Here is a 21,422-nt window from a genome sequence, read left to right on the forward strand (position 1 = left end):
AAAAAGACACAACTACGTCACAAAATTAACCGGTAAAACCGTTCGTTTGGCTCGGTTTTTCTGTTGGGATATAAAGTTCACCTGCTACACACGCACACACACACACAGGAGCGAACATGCTAATGCTAAAGCTAACACTAACTTTACCGGAGACTTTCATGGGGTCCGCCCGTCCGGGCAGCGCTTCCTCCGGGGTCGGCATCTGGGATTTGGAAGCCATCTCGCCCATTCGATAGTTGATGAAATGACGGCAAACCTGACGGAGACTGGAGTAAAGACAAGAAGATGAGGAGGAGGAGAAGGAGGAGACCATTGAACCTGCTACCAGCGATGACGAAGCTGCTAGCATTGTTAGCTCAGCTACATGACGACAGCGAGCGTTACTTAACGCTGTCGCTTCACGCTTGTGTAACGTTACACAACAGTTATTACGCACAGTAACGGTCGCCACAAACATCATCAGCGTGCTTATATATTCATTATATACATCCAATATATGACATATAACATATAATCCAACAAATATTACTACTCGTTATCTCGATTAACTACACTACAGAGTAACTATTTAAACTCATATTCTACTGGTTCTACCCACGTTTATTTGGCTTCTAATGTTCGCCGAATTCACCAGAATATGTCGTTAATATTCATTAACCTAAATACATACGCTTATATAGTGACAATTCTCTCCAGTTAGTTAAACAAATCAAAATTGTTACTGTCTCTAACGGGGTTCGGTTCTGCCGGACACCATTATTTCTGTAGCAGTGTTACAAAAGTGTACTACAATATAAATCCACGAGTAGTTAATCTTTAATATTTTAACTCTAATCAAAGTTCAATATAGAGATAAGTAACAAACATAATGTGAACATAACTCACCAGGTTATTTATTTATTCCCCATTAATGCAGATATATAAACTTTAAAAGTCTCATATAACTCAAACAAAACAACAAATGTATCGTTTATAATCTGAATTAGGTTATATATTCTCACAACACTTTAGTCCAGTTTACTTTTACCTGCTCTAGTTCCATCCTCTGTCTCTTATTTTGAAAACTGTGTGTTTTATGTTGCTGTTGAAATATTTGGGATTTGAATATTGAAACTCCCTGAACTGTGATGTTATGGAGAAGAATTTAAGTCAAATAGAAAAGAGGGAAATTAATTGGGTGGTAATTCAAACAAATCTCATTACACGTTTGAAAGAAGACGATGTGCACAATTTAAACCTCACATTAAAGGACTTTTATTGCCACTGCAATGTTTGTTTGTTTGTGTTTTAACTTTTTATTGAAGTGAATCGAAAAACTAAAGTGCCTCCAACTTTTCCAGGAAGGGATCATGGGGCACATTAGTACCCCCTATGGATGTTTTTAATTAAACTCTCTTTAAATTAAAAAAAATGTTTGTATTTTCTCCACTCTCTGCAACATTCTCCTCCAATCTGAGCACTTAAAAAAATAAAGCTTTTCGAATATATCATCCAAATTTACACAAAATTCAATTATATCCAATTTGAAAATGGACAATTTAACCCACACACCCTCATGTAATGGTGAAAATATCATATTCACATTCAATTATCGTCATTTTAAGTCATTTTAACCATCACTTAATGTGCAGGATTGCAGGTTAAAAAAGTGTTATCTGTTGATTTTAATCAACTTTTAAATTAGCAAATGCTCATTTTCTGATGTCGGTACTAACATTCGCAAATATTTATAAATTTATATTCCTGTTACAAATCACTTCAAATCAAAATGCTATTGGCTTGTTTCGTGTAATTTATTTTTTAAGAATTAAAGGTACAGTGCGTAAAATGTATTTGAACTTATCTCAGGCTAGCCGTTGTTACAACAGGCTACTCGGTATTTTGCGAACACAAACAGACATAGCGACAAAATTCAACGTTACTATGTGTACGACAGATTTACTGTGAAACAAAAACAACAGAAGTGCTATTATTAATGATAAAGGTAGCTGCGTTTGTACGATGGCAGCCATCTCAGAATCCCATGTCGTGGGTTGGCGAGGTTGCTCCGATTTTCAAAAGTTGGGACATTTCCGAGTTCCGATGATCTGGGACGGATTATGAGCGAGTGAGGTCACTGGGCACTAAAATGTAACGTTGTCAGACTGCCGGCCACTGATTGGTCAAAGAGTGTCGTCACTGGAAGAGTTGTGAGTTTGGCGTCCGACACAAGAATCAAACCCGAACAATGCTGAACTGTAGATCAGTAAAAATCCGTCCTTGCTGACTACAAGTGGAACGTACGATCCATCCATCCGTCTTCTACCGCTTTATCCTCCACATGAGGGTCTCAGCTGAAAGGCAGGGTCACATCCTGGACAGATCGCCAGTCCATCACAGGGACACATATAGAGACCAGCAACTATCCAAACCTACGGTCAATTTAGAGCATCTACCTAATCCCCAATTCGCATGTATTTGGACTGTGGAAGGAAACCTGGAGAACCTGGAGAAAACCCACACAGACCCTTGTTCTGACCGGGTCGCAAACCAAGGTCTTCTTGCTACAAAGGCAAGAGTGCTCACCACTGCACCAACCGTGTGGCCCTGTGGAACGTACCCGTATTAAGCCCGTGGTATACATTTCGCAGACCCTGGTATACTCGTGCGTCAGGGTCCTGCAGTAGCTCACTTCACCATCGGGTGGCTGTACAAGTCTGGACGCAGGGAAAAGGACGCAGTTCTACCGAAGAAGAGAATGTCGCTACAGCTCCCTTGGACACATCTGGTTCGAGTGGTTCACACGCCGACTCGAGGGCCACCGGGTCGAGGCTCGGACGACTATCCTTGGCGACGAAATGGCCCCGCCCACCAAGCAGATGGTTCCAATTCAGTGGAAGTATACCAGGGCCTAAAGGCCTAAATGTAGTAAATTGTAGTGTACGAAAACAAACGATGACTTTAAGATGCATGTTTATATAATTTGGAGGTGACGGTGGATCAGTGGTAGAGCGAGTCGTCTTTCAACTCCAAGGTTGTGGGTTCAATTTTCCAGTTTTGCTACGTCTACGTGCTGATGTGTCCTCAAGACGATCATGAAAGTGTGAGTGAATGGGTGAATGTGAAAACTGTCGCGTGAAGCAGCTTAGAGTGGTCTCCATATTTGATTGTTTTTGGGAACAGGAAGTGTTTTTTTTTGTTTTTTTTCTTGTTTGGACGTAAACATGATGTTCGTAAATGTCAGATTCCTCTTCTTCTTTTCCTCCATCCATTCTCAGACAGAGCAGGAGAGGAGGATGAAAGGCAGAACAGAAGCTCAGGATGTACAAAAAATGGCTTCATCTTTCAGAGGAGGAGGAGGGAGCCCCCTCCCTCCCTCTCTCCTCTTCTCTCCCACTCTCCCTCCCCCTCTCCTCTCTCTCTCCATCTGACTGCGCCCAGCTTCTCTTCCTCCCTCCTGTCACACAGACTCTGTTTCCACCTCCTGACTCCACTCAGCGCAGACAGAAGCTGGCTTCACCAGTGAGGGTGAGGATGTTTCCCCCTTGTCTCTCCTCTCGTCTCGTCTCTGCTGCCTGTGGACTAAACCTGAGCTTCTGTGGGGAAAGAAAGAAAGAATAGAAGAGAATAAATGAATAAAAAGAAAGCATCAGCTCCTGCAGATGAAGATGAAGGACGCTCCTGCTGCAGCATCAGCACCATCCTCCTCCTCCTCCTCCTCCTCACCCTCGTCCACAGGAGGACACCGCGCGACACTGACGCTCAGGCCGTCTTCAGGCGCTCTGACACCGGACGCAGCCTCGATTCTGCTTCTTCTCCTTGAAGATTGTTCTGCTTTTACGTGGTAACGAAAAAAAAAATATATATACACACGTTTAATGATGAATGAAAACATGGCTGCGCCATTTCTCCTCCTGCGCTGCTTCCTCTTCCTCTGCTGCTGCTCAAAGGTATTGTCAGTCAGGTTTTTACGCACAATTTTTATGATTTATTTTAATAAGTTGTTTGTTGTTGTTGTTCTTTAAATAACCTCCAGCATGTTGCTTATTTATTTAAATGATGACGACGACGATGATGATGATGTGCAGTAAATCAGTGGCCGGTAAACGCCGCAGTGCCGTCGAGCTCTGCGGAAATTCACCTCTCTGTTCTCTGTGGCTGAGCCTTTGATGGACACACACACACACACACACATACACACACACCCCATGACAGCTTCATTTACATAAAACACACAACTGCATTATAATATCGTCAATATCAGAAGAAGACGACATGATTACGGCGGTGAACGCGCTGCAGTGCCAGGCTTTTGTTCCCTGTTTTTTAGTGCGTCGACGCCTGAATGAGACGATATTAACCTATAGATTTGATAAATATAAGGTCTGATTCACTCACACACACACATACACACACACACGACTCCCACAAAGGCAGTCCCCCCCCCCCCCCCCATTGCCTCCCCCTCCCCCTCCCCCTCCTTCTCCTCCTCCCTCCCTCCCCCTCTACATTTTAGCCTACAGAAGCTATCTGGGTCATTAGCATTTCTGTGGTTAATGAGGCTGCAGATGGCTCCGCGTCCTCGCCGCCTCTGCCGAGGAGCCGCTGAGCAACACATTAACATGAGCAACGCAAAACGACGGTGGTGATACATAAGACAAAAGAGAGGAAAATGAGTCAAATGTCGCACATTTGTGTGATTTTTGATTCTAGTTTTTGCAGCATCGTCCTCCCCTGCAGCTGTGTCTCATTAATGCAGTGCTGTCTATAAGACAAACATGCATTATTGCTGCTGCCGCTGCTGCTGCTGGACGATGGAGGGGATGTCCGCAGTGCCTCATTTACCCCCTTCTCTCCCACTGTAAATTAAAAAATACACATTTTCCTTCTTCTTCTTCTTTCATATCTGCTGCTGCTGCATTATCGCTCTTCCAGGAAGCCATTATCGGTTTTCTGGTATGGAAATCAATTTCCAGAGCTTTACATTCAGTCCGTCAGACTCTCTGTGAGTGATCACGTCTGCCTTTAAATGAAGTGGCATTACTGTTTTATGATCCTGCACTCAAAGACTTAAAGGTTCATGACAGACGTTGAAGAAGTGAACGAGACAAACGTTACGGCCGTTTCTTTGTAGTGCAAAATTGATTTAAAGTAATTTTTCAGGCTTTTGGGAACAAGTAAAATCATGCTTTAGTTGGAAATGCTTTAAAATAAGACAAAAATTATTCCAGTTTAAAGCATTGAAAAGGGCTTGAAAATTTATTTGAAAAAGTGCACAAAAAGCTGCCGCTATTGTTCTTTTCACTCACTGTCATTTGGCTGTGGAGGCGAAAAAAAAGAATGTAGCTTCCACCTTTAAATTGTCAATAAATCCTGTTTTTTTTGTCCCAGCATGAAGCTTATTATGTGGAGGTCAGCAGGATATCCTTGACAGTTTATCACACACACACACACACACACACACACACACACAAGCGTGTGGTCGCCTATAGCATCTTTAAATTTCAGCTGCTCCTGCAGGAGAAACCTGGACAAAAAACCCTTCAAAAATAAGCACAATAATCATCTGTAAATAACAATTCAGATCATAATCGACACTATTATCCTTAATTCTGCACGGTCTGTGTGGTCAGTGCAGATAAAAATAAATGAATTATCACAAAAACTGAACAGATTTCTGGAGCAAGCGGCAAAAATCGGATGAACATAACGACAACAATGATTTTAACACTCATTAAAACATAAAGCAGGTTTGAATAATGTCATATTTTTCTTTATGATCGGTGTTAAAAATGCTCTTTGAAAGAACACACACGCGCGCACACACAAAGGATCTGCAAGCCTCATGACAGCCTCCTGATTTGTGGAGTCGCGTGAAGGTCGCGGTTTCTGTCGGGTGAGCGATAAAATGCCAGAGTGACCAAGACGGAGCCGGGTGGAGCGGAACGCCGAGGAAAAAAGCTCTCATGAATGGGATAAATTTCAGGGGAAATGGGATTTGAGTGGAATGGGACTTTAATAAATGAATATATATATTTAAAAAGGGAGGGGGGGGGGGCAGGAGTGAGGAGAAATGTGGGTTTTTCTCTCCTCGTGTTCACAGCGGACCTTGATTTAAATGTCCATACAATTAAGGCACGCGGTGAATGCCAAGAGAGAGACCGAGCAGCGACGCTGGGACCAAAAACATACACAAAAAAAGATAAAAATATATCATAAAGCACAAAAATGTGTCATAAAACACAAAAAAACATAAAAAAAAAACATACAATACATAAAAAATATGTCACCAAAAACGCAAAAAATGTGTCACAAAACAAAAAAGCCCACAAAAATAGGTCATCAAACACAACAAAATACACGAAAACACCACAACAAACCATAAATAAATATGTCATCAAAAATACAAAAAAAATGTTTGACATGTTTACGTGTAAAACCTAACACTAAATTGTTAATTTACCGAAGTTCACATAACAATAAATAGTTTTCTTAAACTGTTTGAGTTGAAAAAAATGCACGCAGATCGAGGTTAGCTACGTCGGAAACTAAAATTTACACATTTGTCTCTTTGCGTTGTTTCTGAGATCGGCTGGTGATGACTGGATGGCAGTGGGAAGCGCTAAAGATGCAGTACCAATAGTGGCCACGAGGTGTTCTCTACTCTTTACACAAACGTTTTTTTGTTTTGTATTTTTAAATAATGATGAATGAAGATCAATGAATGAAGAAAATTGGTCATAAACTTAAATAAAATTGTGAACAAATGATCTTTCACGTTTACGAGCTAAGTGAAACTTGAACGCAATCCTTTTTTTAAATAAGTCGTATTCACATCATCGTGTATGTTATGTTTCTAAAAGTACAAGTTTAAGAAGAATTTTCAAAAACTATTGACTTTTTCTTCTCCACTCATTTTCGATCATAATAACAACGTCTTGCTAGCATCGATGTTCTCACGACTTCACGTTGTGTCGTAATGTCGTCAAATTCCGTAAACACAAGTTTGTGAATCCCGTTCAAATTCACCGTCATATATAAGTATTATTATTATTCAGTCGTGATTTTTTAACACAACTCTCGTTTTTAACACGACTTTCGTACAAAAACAAAGATAAAAAAAAGTCGTACTCACTTGACTGACAGATGTCTCGACCAATCAGAGTCCATTTGCTGCGTCGACCAATCACGATAAATGAACCGATTCTCGTAGTTCCTCGTTTTAACGTACGTTCATGAAAACATGTAAGACGAGCTAATCTCATTCATTTATGAATAGAAATTATTATACATTATAATTTTCCTAATACAGTCTGTCTGATATTACAGAGATTAATCTGGATTATTTTCACACTGACTGGGATTATATATAAATAAAGTTTGTATTTTGTTCAGCGAGATTCTGGCCACACTTTTATTTAATATCAATAGTAAAATTACTAAAATTTGAAGTAAGATTAATATTTGTCGTTTTAACATAGATTTATACGAGGGTTTTACATTTTATCGCGTTTCTATTGATTTTACAGGTTTTTTTTTAATTAGTTGCAGTTATTTAAAATTTGATTTTACAATGTTATATTGTGATTTGCACTGTGTTTAAATAGTGTTTTATATTTGATTTATTTTTATTGTGTTTTATCGTGATTTTTCATTGTTCCACTTTGTAACTGTTAATAATTCTCTTGCATTTGTTCTTGTGAAAAATAAAAAATAAAGTTCTTGAAACTTGTGTCATGAATGTATGGATCATTATTATTATTGAACAGAACCTGTATGTATAAATAATATAAATGTATAATATAATAATATATTAATATAAATGTGGGCCACACGGTGGTATAGCGGTCGCCGGCTTCCTCCCACAGTCCAAAAACATGCAATGTGGGGATTAGGTAAATTGGACACCCTAAATTGACCATAGGTGTGAGTGTGAGAGTGAATGGTTGTTTGTCTCTGTGTGTGGCCCTGTGATGGACTGGCGAACTGTCCAGGGTGTACCCCGCCTATCGCCCGATGTAGCTGAGATTGGCACAGCACCCCCCGCGACCCTCTGGTGGAGGATAAAGCTGTATGATGGATGGATGAATATAAATTTATAAACATCATGTATTTGTTCATTTCAGTAAAGTTTGTGGAGAAAAAGAAGTTAAAAGTTTTACAAATTGAATACATTTATTTATACTGTTTTTGTTTTTTTAACAAGTTTGAACTGATCAGTAATATCTAAACTAAATATTCTAATATGTTTATAAGTGTAGTTCTGATATGAAACTGGCTGAGTTTATATAAAAAATACACTTTATTTTATAATTCATTGTTTTAGTGTAATTTTATGGTGCTTTTATTGTGAAAATCTGTCAAATCTGAATCCAAGGAATTTGAGGTTTTACAAAAAAATTCTTTAAACTTTGCTTGATAAATCATAAAAAGAATCATAATGTTTGTTTTTGTGAATGAGAAGAATAAATCTCACTCTTTTAATTAAGTAAAATTTTTGCACATTTATTTTTTTATTCTCTGACTTAATAACAATAAGTGAGTAGGTACATTTAATTATTTGCTGTTTAAAAATGACAAAAAAAGACGTATTTAACATCAATTTTGTCCAATTTGTGTTTGTCTTCATGAATATTCATGTATTTGAGGAAACAATGAAATCAATAAATCAGTAAAAACTCATCTCCGGTGTTTTTTTCTCGTACATTTCTCGTACATTCTCATGAATATTCAGGTGACATCTTAATGTCATCTTAATTAAGTATTAATAAAAGTGTTTTTACTTTGATTAATGTTCATATTTCTATAAAAAACACTTGCGCATTTGAGAGAATAGTTAGAATTATGAAAGATAATACGAAATATGTTAGTTTTTCATGGACTTTAAGGTGAAATATTTGTCTTTCATCTTAATTTTAGACATTCATGTTCAATATTTACTCATGGAGACACATTAATAGAAATTATAATTAGAAATATAAATATTGACATTTTCTTCGATGTTATGGCACAATAAAAAACACTTTTCTTCAGAAAAACTGTTAAATCTGTGTGATTTCTGTCAGAAATTACAGTTAAATGTGTTTTCAGTGAGTGGACTCACGGTTTACTGTCGTCCATCTTTGTTTTAGAGATGAGTCGGTGAATAAAATCAGGAGAAAAAAATCACTCATTCACACTGTGACCTGAACAGAAGAGAAACAAAAAAAATACACAAATTAATTATGAACATTTGAGGATTTACTGTTTTTTAAAGCCTAAGACTTCCGGTGGTAAACTCAATCTCTCTCTAGATAAAAGAGTAAAGTCTGGACGACGTTTGAAAAGCGACTTTTTATTTAAACAAAATATGTCCGATATCTCACACACACACACACACACACACACACACACACACACACATTATTAAATAGTTCTAGTTTTTCATATCGCGTTATATAGTATAAGTTAAAAAGTCTTTTTGCTAAAAATCCGACTTTGGCTTTTTCAGACGTGGAAGATGATGTCATCCTGAGAGAGGGGAGGAGGAGACAGGAAATGGAGCGATCACAAAAAAACCAGATTTATCGCACACATGTGCGAAAGTGCAGCTACTTCCTGTTAGCGGTAAAACAAAATAAAACTGCTGTCAATTGTTTCGACAGGAAGTAGCCGCACTTCGTACATGGGTGGAAAAAAAATCATTGGGGGGTTTCTACGACAGATTGGGTAGCATCACGTGGATAAGATGAAGAAGGGGGCGGAGTCAGTTGAAGGAGAACCCTGACGCCGGCAGACCGCCGCACCACTGGTTGATGAACTTCAGGACGTCCTGACACTCGGGACTGTGAGTGGTCTGCGAAAAAGAAAAGACCATGTTGTCCGCGTTAAACCTTCTGGCTCCGCCCACATGGGATTTATATAAGACACACATCTATTTTATGAAGTTTATGAAAAGGAAAAAAAGAATGTGCACATGGGAATGCACAATTATTGTCTTTCTGTTCCCTATGACCTTTTGGTTGCAAATTGCTGTAGTTAGAATCCTTAGTCATCAATTAAAAAAAAAAATAAAAAAATGGGGAATGCTAAGTCAGTGTTCCAAACGTTGTTTTCCATTTCTTGATGGCCATTTTTCGGTCCATTCCAACAGTTGGAATGCTGAGTCATCAATTCCCAACTAATTATTTGGGAATGCTGAGTCATCAACAATCATAATAATAAAAATGCTGAGTCAGTATTCCAACCATTTAGTACTTCCAAACATTGTCTTCTGATTCTTCGTTGCTATTTTTCGGTCCATTCCAAAGTGTTGGAATGCTGAGCATCCATTCCCAACTATTTATTTGGGAATGCTGAGTCAATTTCCAACTAGTGGAAAACTGGAAAACTATTGTTTTCCAGTTTTTTTGTGACTAATGCCAAGAGTTGGAATGCTGAGTCCGCAATAGTCCCCCTAAAAAAAAACATTCAGTGTGGACGGAATTTTAAGAAAGTACTTCCTGTCTTTTTGTCTCAGCTCTCACCTTCGTTGCCATGTGGAATTTGTTCCAGTCTTCCTTGTTTGCCATTTTTGCCGAGAACTCGATCTTATTTCGTAGCACGGGGTAACCTGGAGGTAAGAAGATCGCAGAGTGAGCGCGAAACAGAAAATGAGTAACACAGAAACACAGATTTAGTTTTTATGATACTATTAATAATGATTTATGCAGTCGCAGTTGGGAATGCTGAAATCTTCAAGCGATCGAGTTCCATCCGCTGTTTTTTAGGACGCCAAATCAAAGGGAGATGATTGACAGACGGTTTCTGTTCATTTTCAATGAGAAGACAGAACAGAACATTTCAACGTCCTGAATAAGCGACGTTTTTGAAAGAAGAATTGTTGGAATCGGCTGAAAATTGTAAAAGATAACGACCAAAAACATGACAGAAATAGTTGGGAATCGCTGACTCAGCATTCCAAATAAAGAAAAAACGACTCATCAATCTGAATTAAGAATCAGTGACTTGGCATTCCCAATTAAGAATTACTGAACCATTATTAGTGGCTAAGAATCACTGACTCGTCATTTCCGGTTAAGAAACACTGACTCAGCATTTCTGGCTAAGAATCACTGACTCAGCATTTCCGCTGTCAGCATTCCCAACTAAGAATAACTGACTCAGCATTTCCACTGTCAGCATTCCCAACCAAGAAACACTGACTCAGCATTACTGGCTAAGAATCACTAACTCAGCATTTCTGCTGTCAGTATTCCCAACTAAGAATGTCGGCATTCCCAACCAAGAATCACTGACTAAGCATTTCTGCTGTCAGCATTCCCAACTACGAATGTCAGCATTCCCAACCAAGAATCACTGACTAAGCATTTCTGCTGTCAGCATTCCCAACTAAAAATCACTGACTCAGAGCATTATATAATAAATGCGTGTGTGTCACCAGTGAGGATGCAGGGCAGAGATCGCAGTCCAGTGTTTGTGTCCACCAGCGAGGCTTCGTACGAGTTCCTCTCGTCTCGAGGAAGAACCTGCTCCAGACGCTGGTCCATGGAAACCATCAGGACCCAGTCCCGGATCTGCTCCCGCTGCACGTCCTGGACACACACACACACACACACACACAGTTAAATATAAAAGTGCTGACGTTAGGAGTTTGTGTGTTAGTTTGTCGTCTTACTGTGACGCAGAGTTTGTTGGGGACGGGAACCTCAAAGGGAATGTCCGTATCCATGAAGTCGGAATGATCCAGAGCGTCCAGGTTTCCCTCGTCTATGGCCTGAAGACAAGATACGACCAAGCAGATCATCATTATTATCATCATCACATTTAAACAGTCTCATGAGGAAAGAACTGTGATAGTAATTGAAGTGAGTTTGTGTCTAATATGACAGGATGAACTGCGATGAACTCACGTCACACAGATCCAGGAAGTGGTTGAGGAAGACGAAGGCCATGTTCTCCCAGCCCACAGTCTGTCAACACACAACAAAAAATAAATATTATAGCACATATGAATCACTGTGAGAAATAGTGAGAAAATGTAAATACATTAATTAAAAAAATTACATTAGAACAAAAATATTCAGAAGAGTTTCTAGAATTTCTCTATTTCTATAGATTTATACAAACTATTTTTATACGTTAAAGGTGTGAATACAGTGGTTTTATGTAGTTGTGGAATTTTATTTGCAATAAGATATTTATATATTATTATATAATATATTTATTTATAACATTTAGTGATTTATATAAATTTCAAGAAAAAGTAACAGATTTTAACAACTTTGCAAAAGCAAATATATCGTGTTTTTCATCTTTTTTTTGCCTTAACACCTCGTGAAATTCTTCACACTGAGCTTCTGAACAAATAAAATCACTAACCACCACTTTTTAATGAAGTACCAACGGTTTATTCAATTTAGTTACACTCATCATGTTTGGACCAAAAATGACCACCATAGGAAAAGAATGGATAAACAGATGGTGACCATTTCTATTCACTCATTCTTCCATTCATACATATGTACATGCATATCCAGTCTAAAAGTTAAAAACAAAATGTAGTGATTATTTATGATTATTTTATAATGAATTATTTTATTTATAAAGCAGGTCAAAGAAAACTATTTATTTCAAAAGCTATAATGTTGAAATGGAAATGGAGGGATTTTATGTGTAACTTTGGAAAATCAAACCATTTTTAAACGTGTTTTGGATTAAAAACATAATTTAGGAAATTTGACAATTTTGAAAATCTAAGAAAAATGTGATAACTTTGTGTTTTTTGTGTTAATATACAATATATTGGTCACATTAGAGATTTAGTGACACCAGAGGAAGGATAAATTATAAATTGTAGGAAAAAAGTAAATAATGTGACGCCATTTTGTGCCTTATAATGTGCTTTAAATTACAGGAAACCAATGAGACTTAAACTCAATGCATTATTCTGACAAATATAGAGTAAAAAAGAAATAGTGTGATGTAAAGAGGAGGTGGACTCACCCTGCAGGCCAGACCGGCCTCGTAGAACGCCTTGTCTGCGGGGACGAGCTCGGTGTGACGCAGCAGAGACACAGACAGTTTGGCCGAGACGCTGATCTGAAGAGAAACAGAAGGAGGTTTTAAAAAAACGATAATAAAAGAATGGAAAATGAACCTGTTACCAAAAACACTGGAGAGATGATTAAAAATGTTCAAACAAACTGTATTTTGTTGTTTTTCTCTTAACATTATCATGATTATACAAGTTATTGTACACTTCTGTTATACGTGTTAATATTCTTGACGTCTTTATATGTTTTCAGGGAAAGAGCAATATTTATCTTTTTTATTGTTTTCTATTTATATTCTGTGAATTTATGTTATGTATATGTCGACTGCTTTTTGTTGTCTCTGTTGTGTTGGAAAAAAATGAACCTGTGGGATCATTAAACTATATTTGATTTAATTTGATTTCATGCATCAATTCATTTTGACCCGACGGCTCAAAGCATCATTACTTAAAGAGACAGTTCAGCTTTTATGAAGCGTGGTTCTATTAAGATACAGCAACTGGCTCAGTGGAAACATGGACCGTTTCTAGACTATCTTAAAAATACGTTGACAGATTTTTGTAAAGCGTTTCTCTCCTGCACCAAAGTCCATAGAGAAAATCAGCGTTTTTAGCTCGCAAGGACACAGGAGCTGCTGGTCTGCTGCTGCCTCATGTGGTCACTTTGTGTCACTTAAAATTCAAACATTTTCTCAAGACATCATAGATTCACACAGGTGCAGAAACTTTCAGTCTCGACAGATAAAAAGCTAAATGTAAGCGTTTCGGTCTTTTACCAGCGGCTCGACTCCACTGGCGGCGGCTCGTGTGGCGTAGTAGTGAGCGATGAGCAGCATCTGTTCAAAGTCCTCGTGAGCCGCAGTGTTGGCCTCGGCCGACTTGGACACGTTCTCGTTCTCAAATCACACAGAACAGGAAAACAAAATAAAATTCTCCAGAAAATTCATATAATTATTCTTTTAATCTCAGAAATCCGATTCACTGACTTAAATCTCAGAGTTCTGACTTTCTTCTCAGAATTCCGATTTACTGACTTTAAACGCAGAATTCTGACGTTTTTCACAGAATTCCGACCTTATGACTAAAAACTCATAATTTAATTAATTATTTATTTATTTATTTTTACTACTCTTGGGTAAATTTGGGATTTACCAGCTGCAGCAGGAAGTTGCGGAGGTCGGCCCACATGCGGTAAGACTCTGGTCCGTTTGTGTCAGGGAGGTTAATGAAGTCCAGGAACAGACGCTTGTAGATGTTAAAATTCTGAGGATAAAAAGAGGAAAACACATTTTAGGAATCTAATCTCCCATGAGAAATATGTGTGTGTGTGTGTGTGTGTGTGTGTGTGTACCTGGGGGTTGGGTGGCGCCCCATGCTGGACGTAGAGCTGCAGCGCTTTGACGGCGTCTTCTTCTTTGATGAGGTGAGTCGCGTACAGAGCGACGTATTTGTGGAGGATTTTAAAATTCTGACAAATGAAAGACACAAAACACGACACATCACAGACACGTCGTAATTCATCACCTGTGATCTTAAATTGACAGAAATGAGTTGTCCACTGTTCATTTCACCTGTTTGGACGCTGTGTCCAGACATTTGTCCCACTGTCCTCTCTCTGCGTACATGTCCAGAGCCGCCATGACGTCCACACCCACCAGCTGGACACAGACGATCAAGAAGACATTTCAAACCAGCTGATACTAAAATTAGACTTGATCTTTTACTTTAATTGTCCTCGTTAGGTCATGTGACTGGATGCCAACAAGTTCTCTCCAAATTTCTCGTGACAATTTGTTTTTAATAGACTAAACATTTAAGACACAACTCACGGAGTCGACTTTCCCCTGATTCTTCAGATGTTCTTTGTATTTCTGGTCCACGTACTCTTCGTACCTGCACATGTACCAGAGAACACACTCAGCGAGAGAGAAACCTTCAAATGTCCTGGAAATAACAGCTCACTTTACTTTTATATGAGATTTGACGTGTCGCGGTGAAAATACCCTAAAAATTCTTCTAGCAAATCAAATCAGTCAACAATTTCTCGTGTTTTCACTGTATATAACGTGTGTGTGTGTGTGACTTTAAACACAGAATTCCGACTTTCTGACTTTAATCTCAGAATTACAACTTGAATCTCAGAATTACAACTTTATGACCAGAAACTCATAATTCTGACTTTTTTGTCTCAGAGTTCTCAGATTGTGTGTGTGTGTGTGTGTGTGACCTGGGCTTCAGCTCTTTGGCGACTCTCTTGGCTTTGTTCCACTCCTCTCCCTCCATGAGAACGTCGATGGCTTCTTTGATCAGGTCCATGTTGACGTAAAGTTCAGCGGCCTGAAACATACGATTAATAATAATTAAAAGGACATATGATGAATACATGAATACGCGTGTGTGTGTGTGTGTGTGTGTGTGTGTTCGTTCCACTCACAGCGTTGTATTTCCCCAGGTGTGACAGTCGAGGTCCGATCACCTGGATCACCTCCACGGCTCGATCTGCACTCAGGAACTTGATGGCTAAGTCTGCTGCCTGCACACAAACAAAAAATAATCTTATTATATCTTTTTACATGTGGTTAAGGTATTTTATCGCATCTTTTCGATGAGTTAGCAAACAAAAACAGGTGAAAAAGAAAAAAAAACTACATTTTCTTGTGGAAAAACACGATGATAATGGTTAATAATCTGTTAATAGTTTGGACTATAAACCAAAATAAATGAAAAGCAGAGCTTAACATCGTCACATCTCATTTTGTCTTATATGAAATGTCTAAAAACAGGCAAAACATTTTTTTGTTTAAATCAAAAATAATCTTCACATAAAAGAAAAAAACAAAGAGCGAGAAGAGAAGAGAATTAGGAAAAACAAAAGGAGAAATTCTAAAAAAACATGGTTTATTTCTGTCGCTCAGCTAATCATCGGCACTCATTTGCATAATGTTAATTAAAGGCGTCTTTGAAATTCAAATGAGCTTGATTAAATTAAACGATCAATGTTTTTTAAAGGGTCAAAATAAAGTCGGGGGAAAACTGAAGAAAAAACACAATTCGAAAATTAGAACGCAGACGTTTGTTACTTCAATTTTTATGATTGTTTTGTGTTGTATGCCAGTTTTTAAAAACTAAAAAATGTTTTTCTTTACGTTCTCATCTTAGTGTAAAAACTTCTCTTAAATGTTAGATATTAAAATTATGTTTATTCATCTGTTTTTGTTGGTTTTGATTCCCTACATGTGTGAACACACAGTTTCTCTGGAAACTCTCGACAGGAAGGAGGTCATTGATTCCATTGTTGACCCCGTGACCTTTCCTCCAACACCTCCAGGAGACCAAATGTCGCAGTTCCCAGAGGAGGAAGCAGAGGGAAAAACAAACTATTGATCTATTTTTTCCTTTTTCCTGCCGTGACGACCGTTCACATCTCAGATGATCGGACGTCAGCGAGTCGATAACCAACGATATTCATGTTCCCAGCAGAAGAAAATCTATGAGAGCTGGTGACACGGTGACCTTCCTCTTTCCTGCTCTTCGATCATCTCCTCTCTCTCATGTGTCTGTTTTAGTGTCTCTGTGTGTTCACAGACAATATTTACAATGTTATTTGTTCAATTTAATTTAATTTTAATATCATCACCCCGGTTCAAGTCCCGGTTGGAACAAGGGTCTTTCTGCATGGAGTTTGCATGTTCCCCCCGTGTGTGCGTGGGTTTTCTCCGGGTTCTCCGGCTTCCAAAAACATGCAATGTGGGGATTAGGTAAATTGGACACCCTAAATTGACCATAGGTGTGAGTGTGAGAGTGAATGGTTGTTTGTCTCTATGTGTGTGTGTGTGTGGCCCTGCGATGGACTGGCGAACTGTCCAGGGTGTACCCCCCCTATCGCCCTATGTCAGCTGAGATTGGCACAGCACCCCCTGCAACCCTCTGGTGGAGGATAAAGGAATGGATCATACATCATTCAATATTCACATAAGATGCTTTTACTTTGAAATTCTGTGAAACAACGTCATAATTATAGTTATTGTGGTATCATGGCTGAGAAAATTTGATGATATATTTTTACACTAATTTCCCCACCTTTTTCCTCTAGACCCCGCCCCTTTTTGACCAGCTCGTTGGCTCTTGGCTCTTTAAAGGTCTGGTATGTAACATTTCAGAGGGTTTAATTGGCAGAAACTGAACAAAACACCTTTAAATGTGTTTGTGTGTGTGCAATCACTCTAAAATAAAAAAATATAGAGCATAATTTTATACGTTGCTTTACGGCAACCGCCATTTTGTGACGCTGAAGATTGATTCTTTTTCAGTTGTATATATTTGAGGTGAAAAGTGACAAATAAATATTGATGATTGATTACCTTCATCCAGCATTTCTCCATCAGAGCCTTGTTGGCATCGTCCTTCACCTTCAGGTAACACTCCACAGCTCGAGAGTATTCACCCGTCTGTTCCCACTCTCTGGCCTGTTCCAGGAAACCCTCCACTCCTCTGAGACACACACACACACGCACATGCACACGCACACACACAAATAAACAAACATCACATATTTTCACACAGTAACATCCAGTACTGGCACGTTTTCTCTCCTCTCCTTTGTCATATAGGGATTATTTTGACACTCTGATTTATTCATCTTAAATGTCATTTTACTGTGAAATGATATAAAACATTTGAGATTCGACACTTTTTTTGCAGTTAATCAACAAACAAAACCAGTATTTGGGACCTGTAGAATTTCATTATACAAATTATACAACTGCAGTGTCTTTTAATTCAGATGTAGAACTTTGTATACAGAGGCGGCCATTTTGGATCAACGTGTTTTCACAGTCGCCCTCGTCATTATCGTCCATTTATTCTTTGACGACTTCCTGCTACTGCTAACGCTAAAAATAACATTAAAAAACATGGGTTTTATTTCATTTTATAGAATTAACTAGTAGAATGAAAGCAATCATAAAAAGTGTATTTTATTTTAAGTGTTATAACAAAATGTTTGGCTCTTATTTTGAAGGCAAAGTCAGCTTTACCCGTGCTTCCGAAAAAATTTAAAAAATATTTTAGTGTTCCAAAAACAAAGAAAAAGTACTTGCGTTGCAAAAAAGCTACAAAATATTATCCGACAAAAAAAATGACTAACGTTACAAAGACAGGAAGTGTGAGATTGAACAATGTGACAAAATATTGTACATTTAATATCGTAAAAAGCTTCTAATAAGTGTCACAAAACTCTTTTGTTTGTGCCTGAACACACTTAAAAGAGAAGATGGGGAGTGAAACTTCACTAATAAATGATATAATTTTACGCGTTGCACCTTTAATAACTCCCATTATCTGTATTTTTGAGCGTCCGTCAGCAAAGTAAAAACGTGAGCGCGCGAGTGAGGACTGGAGGAGGAGAGCACGGGCAGGCAGTTTATCTTATTCTGCAGAAATAATTCAGTGTTTTCCTCACTTGAACCCCTCTTCATCGCCCGTTTCCATGGGTTACGTTTGATGTTTTCTCCCACAGGTCATTAAAGAGGGAGCAGCGTCGGGAGGAGGAGGAAGAGGAGGAGGAGGAGGAGGAGGAGGAGAGCGGCTGCTCCGCTAACGAGCTGAACCTTTTCTGGGAGTTTCAGTTTTTTGGGGAGAACACTCGAGTCCGTGTTTAATAAACCATCAAACTGACTCTCTGTGCATAGATAAGACCGAGAGGCTGTAAAATCTTCTTTTTGTGAGCCTCTCTGGCTTTTAAGAGTTTTCTTAATAACATAACAACTCAGCAGGCCGAGGAAATGTGAAACACTTTAATAAAAAACCTTCCACAAACACACAAACTTCCCCCCATTTATGATTATGAGTCATGTTAACAAGGCTTTTCACCAGCGACTGCAAAAAGAGATTTTTGTGTGGTTTATGTGCGATAACACATATTTAGCGCTGTCTGAGCTGTGTGCGTCACCTGCTGGCCCCAAGCTTACGTTTACACCTGTATCTCACAGTGAGACGACCTTTGTTGACTGGAAACTCAACGTTTCGCTCTCCTGCACCAAATTTAAAAAAAATCATCCTTTTTAGCTTGTGGGGGACACAGGAGCTGCTGGTCCACTGCTGGTCCACTGCTGGTCCACTGCTGGTCCACTGCTGGTCCACTGCTGCCTCATGTGGTCCGTTTATGTCACTGAGATGAATCCGCACAAAGGATTTCAAACACCAAAATCCCGCAATAACAGATTTGAACTCACTGATGGAGGCAGCAGTGGATCGACAACTGCTGTGTGCCGTGACGTTAAAATCGTTGATTTTCTCAATGGACTTTGGTGCAGGGAGAGAGTGACTTACACAAAAAAAAAAACTGAGATTATGCGGCGAAACATATTCTGATGATATTGCAGTCTTTACATAATCCCTACCTCACTTTAAAAAAATCCTTTAAAATTATCACTTTAAGCCAAATGGCTTAACAGATGCATAAAAACTCACCGGATTCCCTTTTTGGAGGTCTCCTTCTCGTACTCCTCCTGGAGAATGGAGAGCTTGTTGGGCAGATACTCCTTACAGATACGCATGGCATCGCTCCACATATCTGCATCCTGACACACACACGCACACACACGCACACACGAGTGTGGAGTAAACATGAATACAATCAGAAAACCTGGGAAAAAAAAAGCGAAACAAAGCAAAGAAAGAAGAGTTTCTGTTCTTACTTTGTAATATTTCACGGCCAGTTCTGGTCTCTGGGCTCGGAGCAGGAAAGCTTCAGCCTTCTGGAAATCTTTCTCCTCAAAGCAGAACTTTGCCTGACCGACCAGAACCTCAGACACACTCTCTGGATCATAGCCTTCGGCCACGCGCTGCGCGTTGGCCCAGTCTTTGTTGTGGACGTACCTGAAACACACACACACACACACACAAAACCTGTGTAAGAAACTCTGATCTCAGTTCTTAAATCATTTAAGGGAAAATATTGAAGAATTTGAGCGTCAAAAGGTGATTTAATGGTCAGAAAATTATGTGAAAACATACTTTTCTGCGCTTTAAAAAGGAAAACTATCACTCCTTTTTTTTACTCAAATATCAACAAAATTATCCCGATCAAAAAAACATTGCTATAAACGACATTATCACGGTAATTTTATATTCTTTGATTCCTTTAAGTCTTTTTGGGGATTCTTAAAAAATGTTTTGTCCATATTTGTGCACATTTTCTTAAAGTTTATGAAAACAGTAGGAAACTCCTAAAATTTAACAAAAAAACAAAAAGGAAAACATGTAAAAGAATGTTTAAAAAAAAACACGTGAATGACATTATTAAAAAATTACTAAATATCATGTTCCAAAAAGATGTTACTATAAATAAATAAAAATTACTTTAAATTTTAAATTTGGAAGTGTAAAAATGTTACGAAAATAAGCGCCTTGCAAAGAAACCGCAATATTGAAAATAACGAACTTCCGAAAGATTTTACAAAATATTTGAATCTTCCAAAAACAAAAAAAGTACTCACGGTGCAAATTTTTTTTTCAAAAAGATGTTTCTGAAATTAAATAAAAATTACTTTCACTTCCGAGAAATGTTACGAAAAATGTCTAAAAAATAAATAAAACTTGCTCTTCCAAAAACATGATACCGGCAAAAAAAGTACTTGCATAAAAAAGCTATAAAATACAATGCAACAAAAAAACTTTAAAAAGAAATGACGTGTGTGACCGAACAATGTAACAAAATATCGTAAATTTTAGATCGTAAAAACAAAAAAACGCAATGTTTCAAAAAACATGTTACTAACATGACTAATTTTGCTTCTAAAAAATGTCATAATGTGACAAAAACATTACACTATGGATATTTTTATTTTATTTTTTAATCTTAAACGTCACAAGATCCCGAAGCTCCCCCTTGTGGCACTTCCATATTAAAGTTTTTCCCCCTTGGCGATTATCCTGATAACGCAAAATCTAAACACGTGATAATATTCTGTATCATTTCCTTCTCACCTCTATGTTAGCATTTCTGCTAAACAATTAACTGCTAATCTCCCAGCTAATGCTAAAAGCATTGGATCAGCTGACACTTAAACATCGTGGTAACCGATGTTTGTCGCGTGAACTCACATGAGAACAGCTTCCTTGGGTTTTCCCGCTTTAATGAACTCGATCTCGGCTTCGGGGAACTTTCCCTGGAAGATGAAAAAACAGAATTCAGGATGTGTTCTGTTCTGTCGCAGATATGACGCAGACGTGTTTGTGTGCGTTGTTGTGCTTTGTTTACCTCGTCCTCCAGGTACATGGCATGTTTGAGGTGGATCTCTGGAATCTTCTCTTTACACGACAGACGAGCCAAATCGAAGGCGAAGTCAAACGAGCTGGAAAAATAATTTTGTACTTCAACTGCTTTTACCAGTAAACCTCTCCCCAC

The 21,422-nt window shown here is 38.4% G+C and overlaps 2 protein-coding genes across 2 annotated transcripts in view; both read right to left on the minus strand.

The window, feature by feature from the left end:
- The window catches only part of msraa (methionine sulfoxide reductase Aa), a 32,332-nt gene extending 31,895 nt beyond the window's left edge, over nt 1-437 (minus strand). The window contains exon 1 of the mRNA XM_058614046.1: nt 148-437. Within this exon, the coding sequence (XP_058470029.1) occupies nt 148-349 (202 nt within the window). The 5' untranslated portion in view covers nt 350-437. The remainder of the gene's footprint in view (nt 1-147) is intronic.
- Nucleotides 438-9,355: 8,918 nt separating this feature from the next.
- The window catches only part of ift172 (intraflagellar transport 172), a 41,442-nt gene continuing 29,375 nt past the window's right edge, over nt 9,356-21,422 (minus strand). Inside the window, exons 31-48 of the mRNA XM_058614078.1 lie at nt 21,276-21,369; nt 21,119-21,183; nt 19,711-19,891; nt 19,484-19,593; nt 17,374-17,503; nt 15,447-15,545; nt 15,240-15,349; nt 14,842-14,905; nt 14,584-14,670; nt 14,364-14,480; nt 14,165-14,275; nt 13,789-13,908; nt 12,964-13,059; nt 11,871-11,930; nt 11,636-11,734; nt 11,399-11,552; nt 10,485-10,570; nt 9,356-9,814 (exon numbers count right to left, since the gene is read on the minus strand). Of these exons, the coding sequence (XP_058470061.1) occupies nt 9,725-9,814; nt 10,485-10,570; nt 11,399-11,552; nt 11,636-11,734; nt 11,871-11,930; nt 12,964-13,059; nt 13,789-13,908; nt 14,165-14,275; nt 14,364-14,480; nt 14,584-14,670; nt 14,842-14,905; nt 15,240-15,349; nt 15,447-15,545; nt 17,374-17,503; nt 19,484-19,593; nt 19,711-19,891; nt 21,119-21,183; nt 21,276-21,369 (1,873 nt within the window). The 3' untranslated portion in view covers nt 9,356-9,724. The remainder of the gene's footprint in view (nt 9,815-10,484; nt 10,571-11,398; nt 11,553-11,635; nt 11,735-11,870; nt 11,931-12,963; nt 13,060-13,788; nt 13,909-14,164; nt 14,276-14,363; nt 14,481-14,583; nt 14,671-14,841; nt 14,906-15,239; nt 15,350-15,446; nt 15,546-17,373; nt 17,504-19,483; nt 19,594-19,710; nt 19,892-21,118; nt 21,184-21,275; nt 21,370-21,422) is intronic.

This window comes from Solea solea, chromosome 17, assembly GCF_958295425.1.
Source record: "Solea solea chromosome 17, fSolSol10.1, whole genome shotgun sequence".
NCBI classification, from domain to species: Eukaryota; Metazoa; Chordata; class Actinopteri; order Pleuronectiformes; family Soleidae; genus Solea; species Solea solea.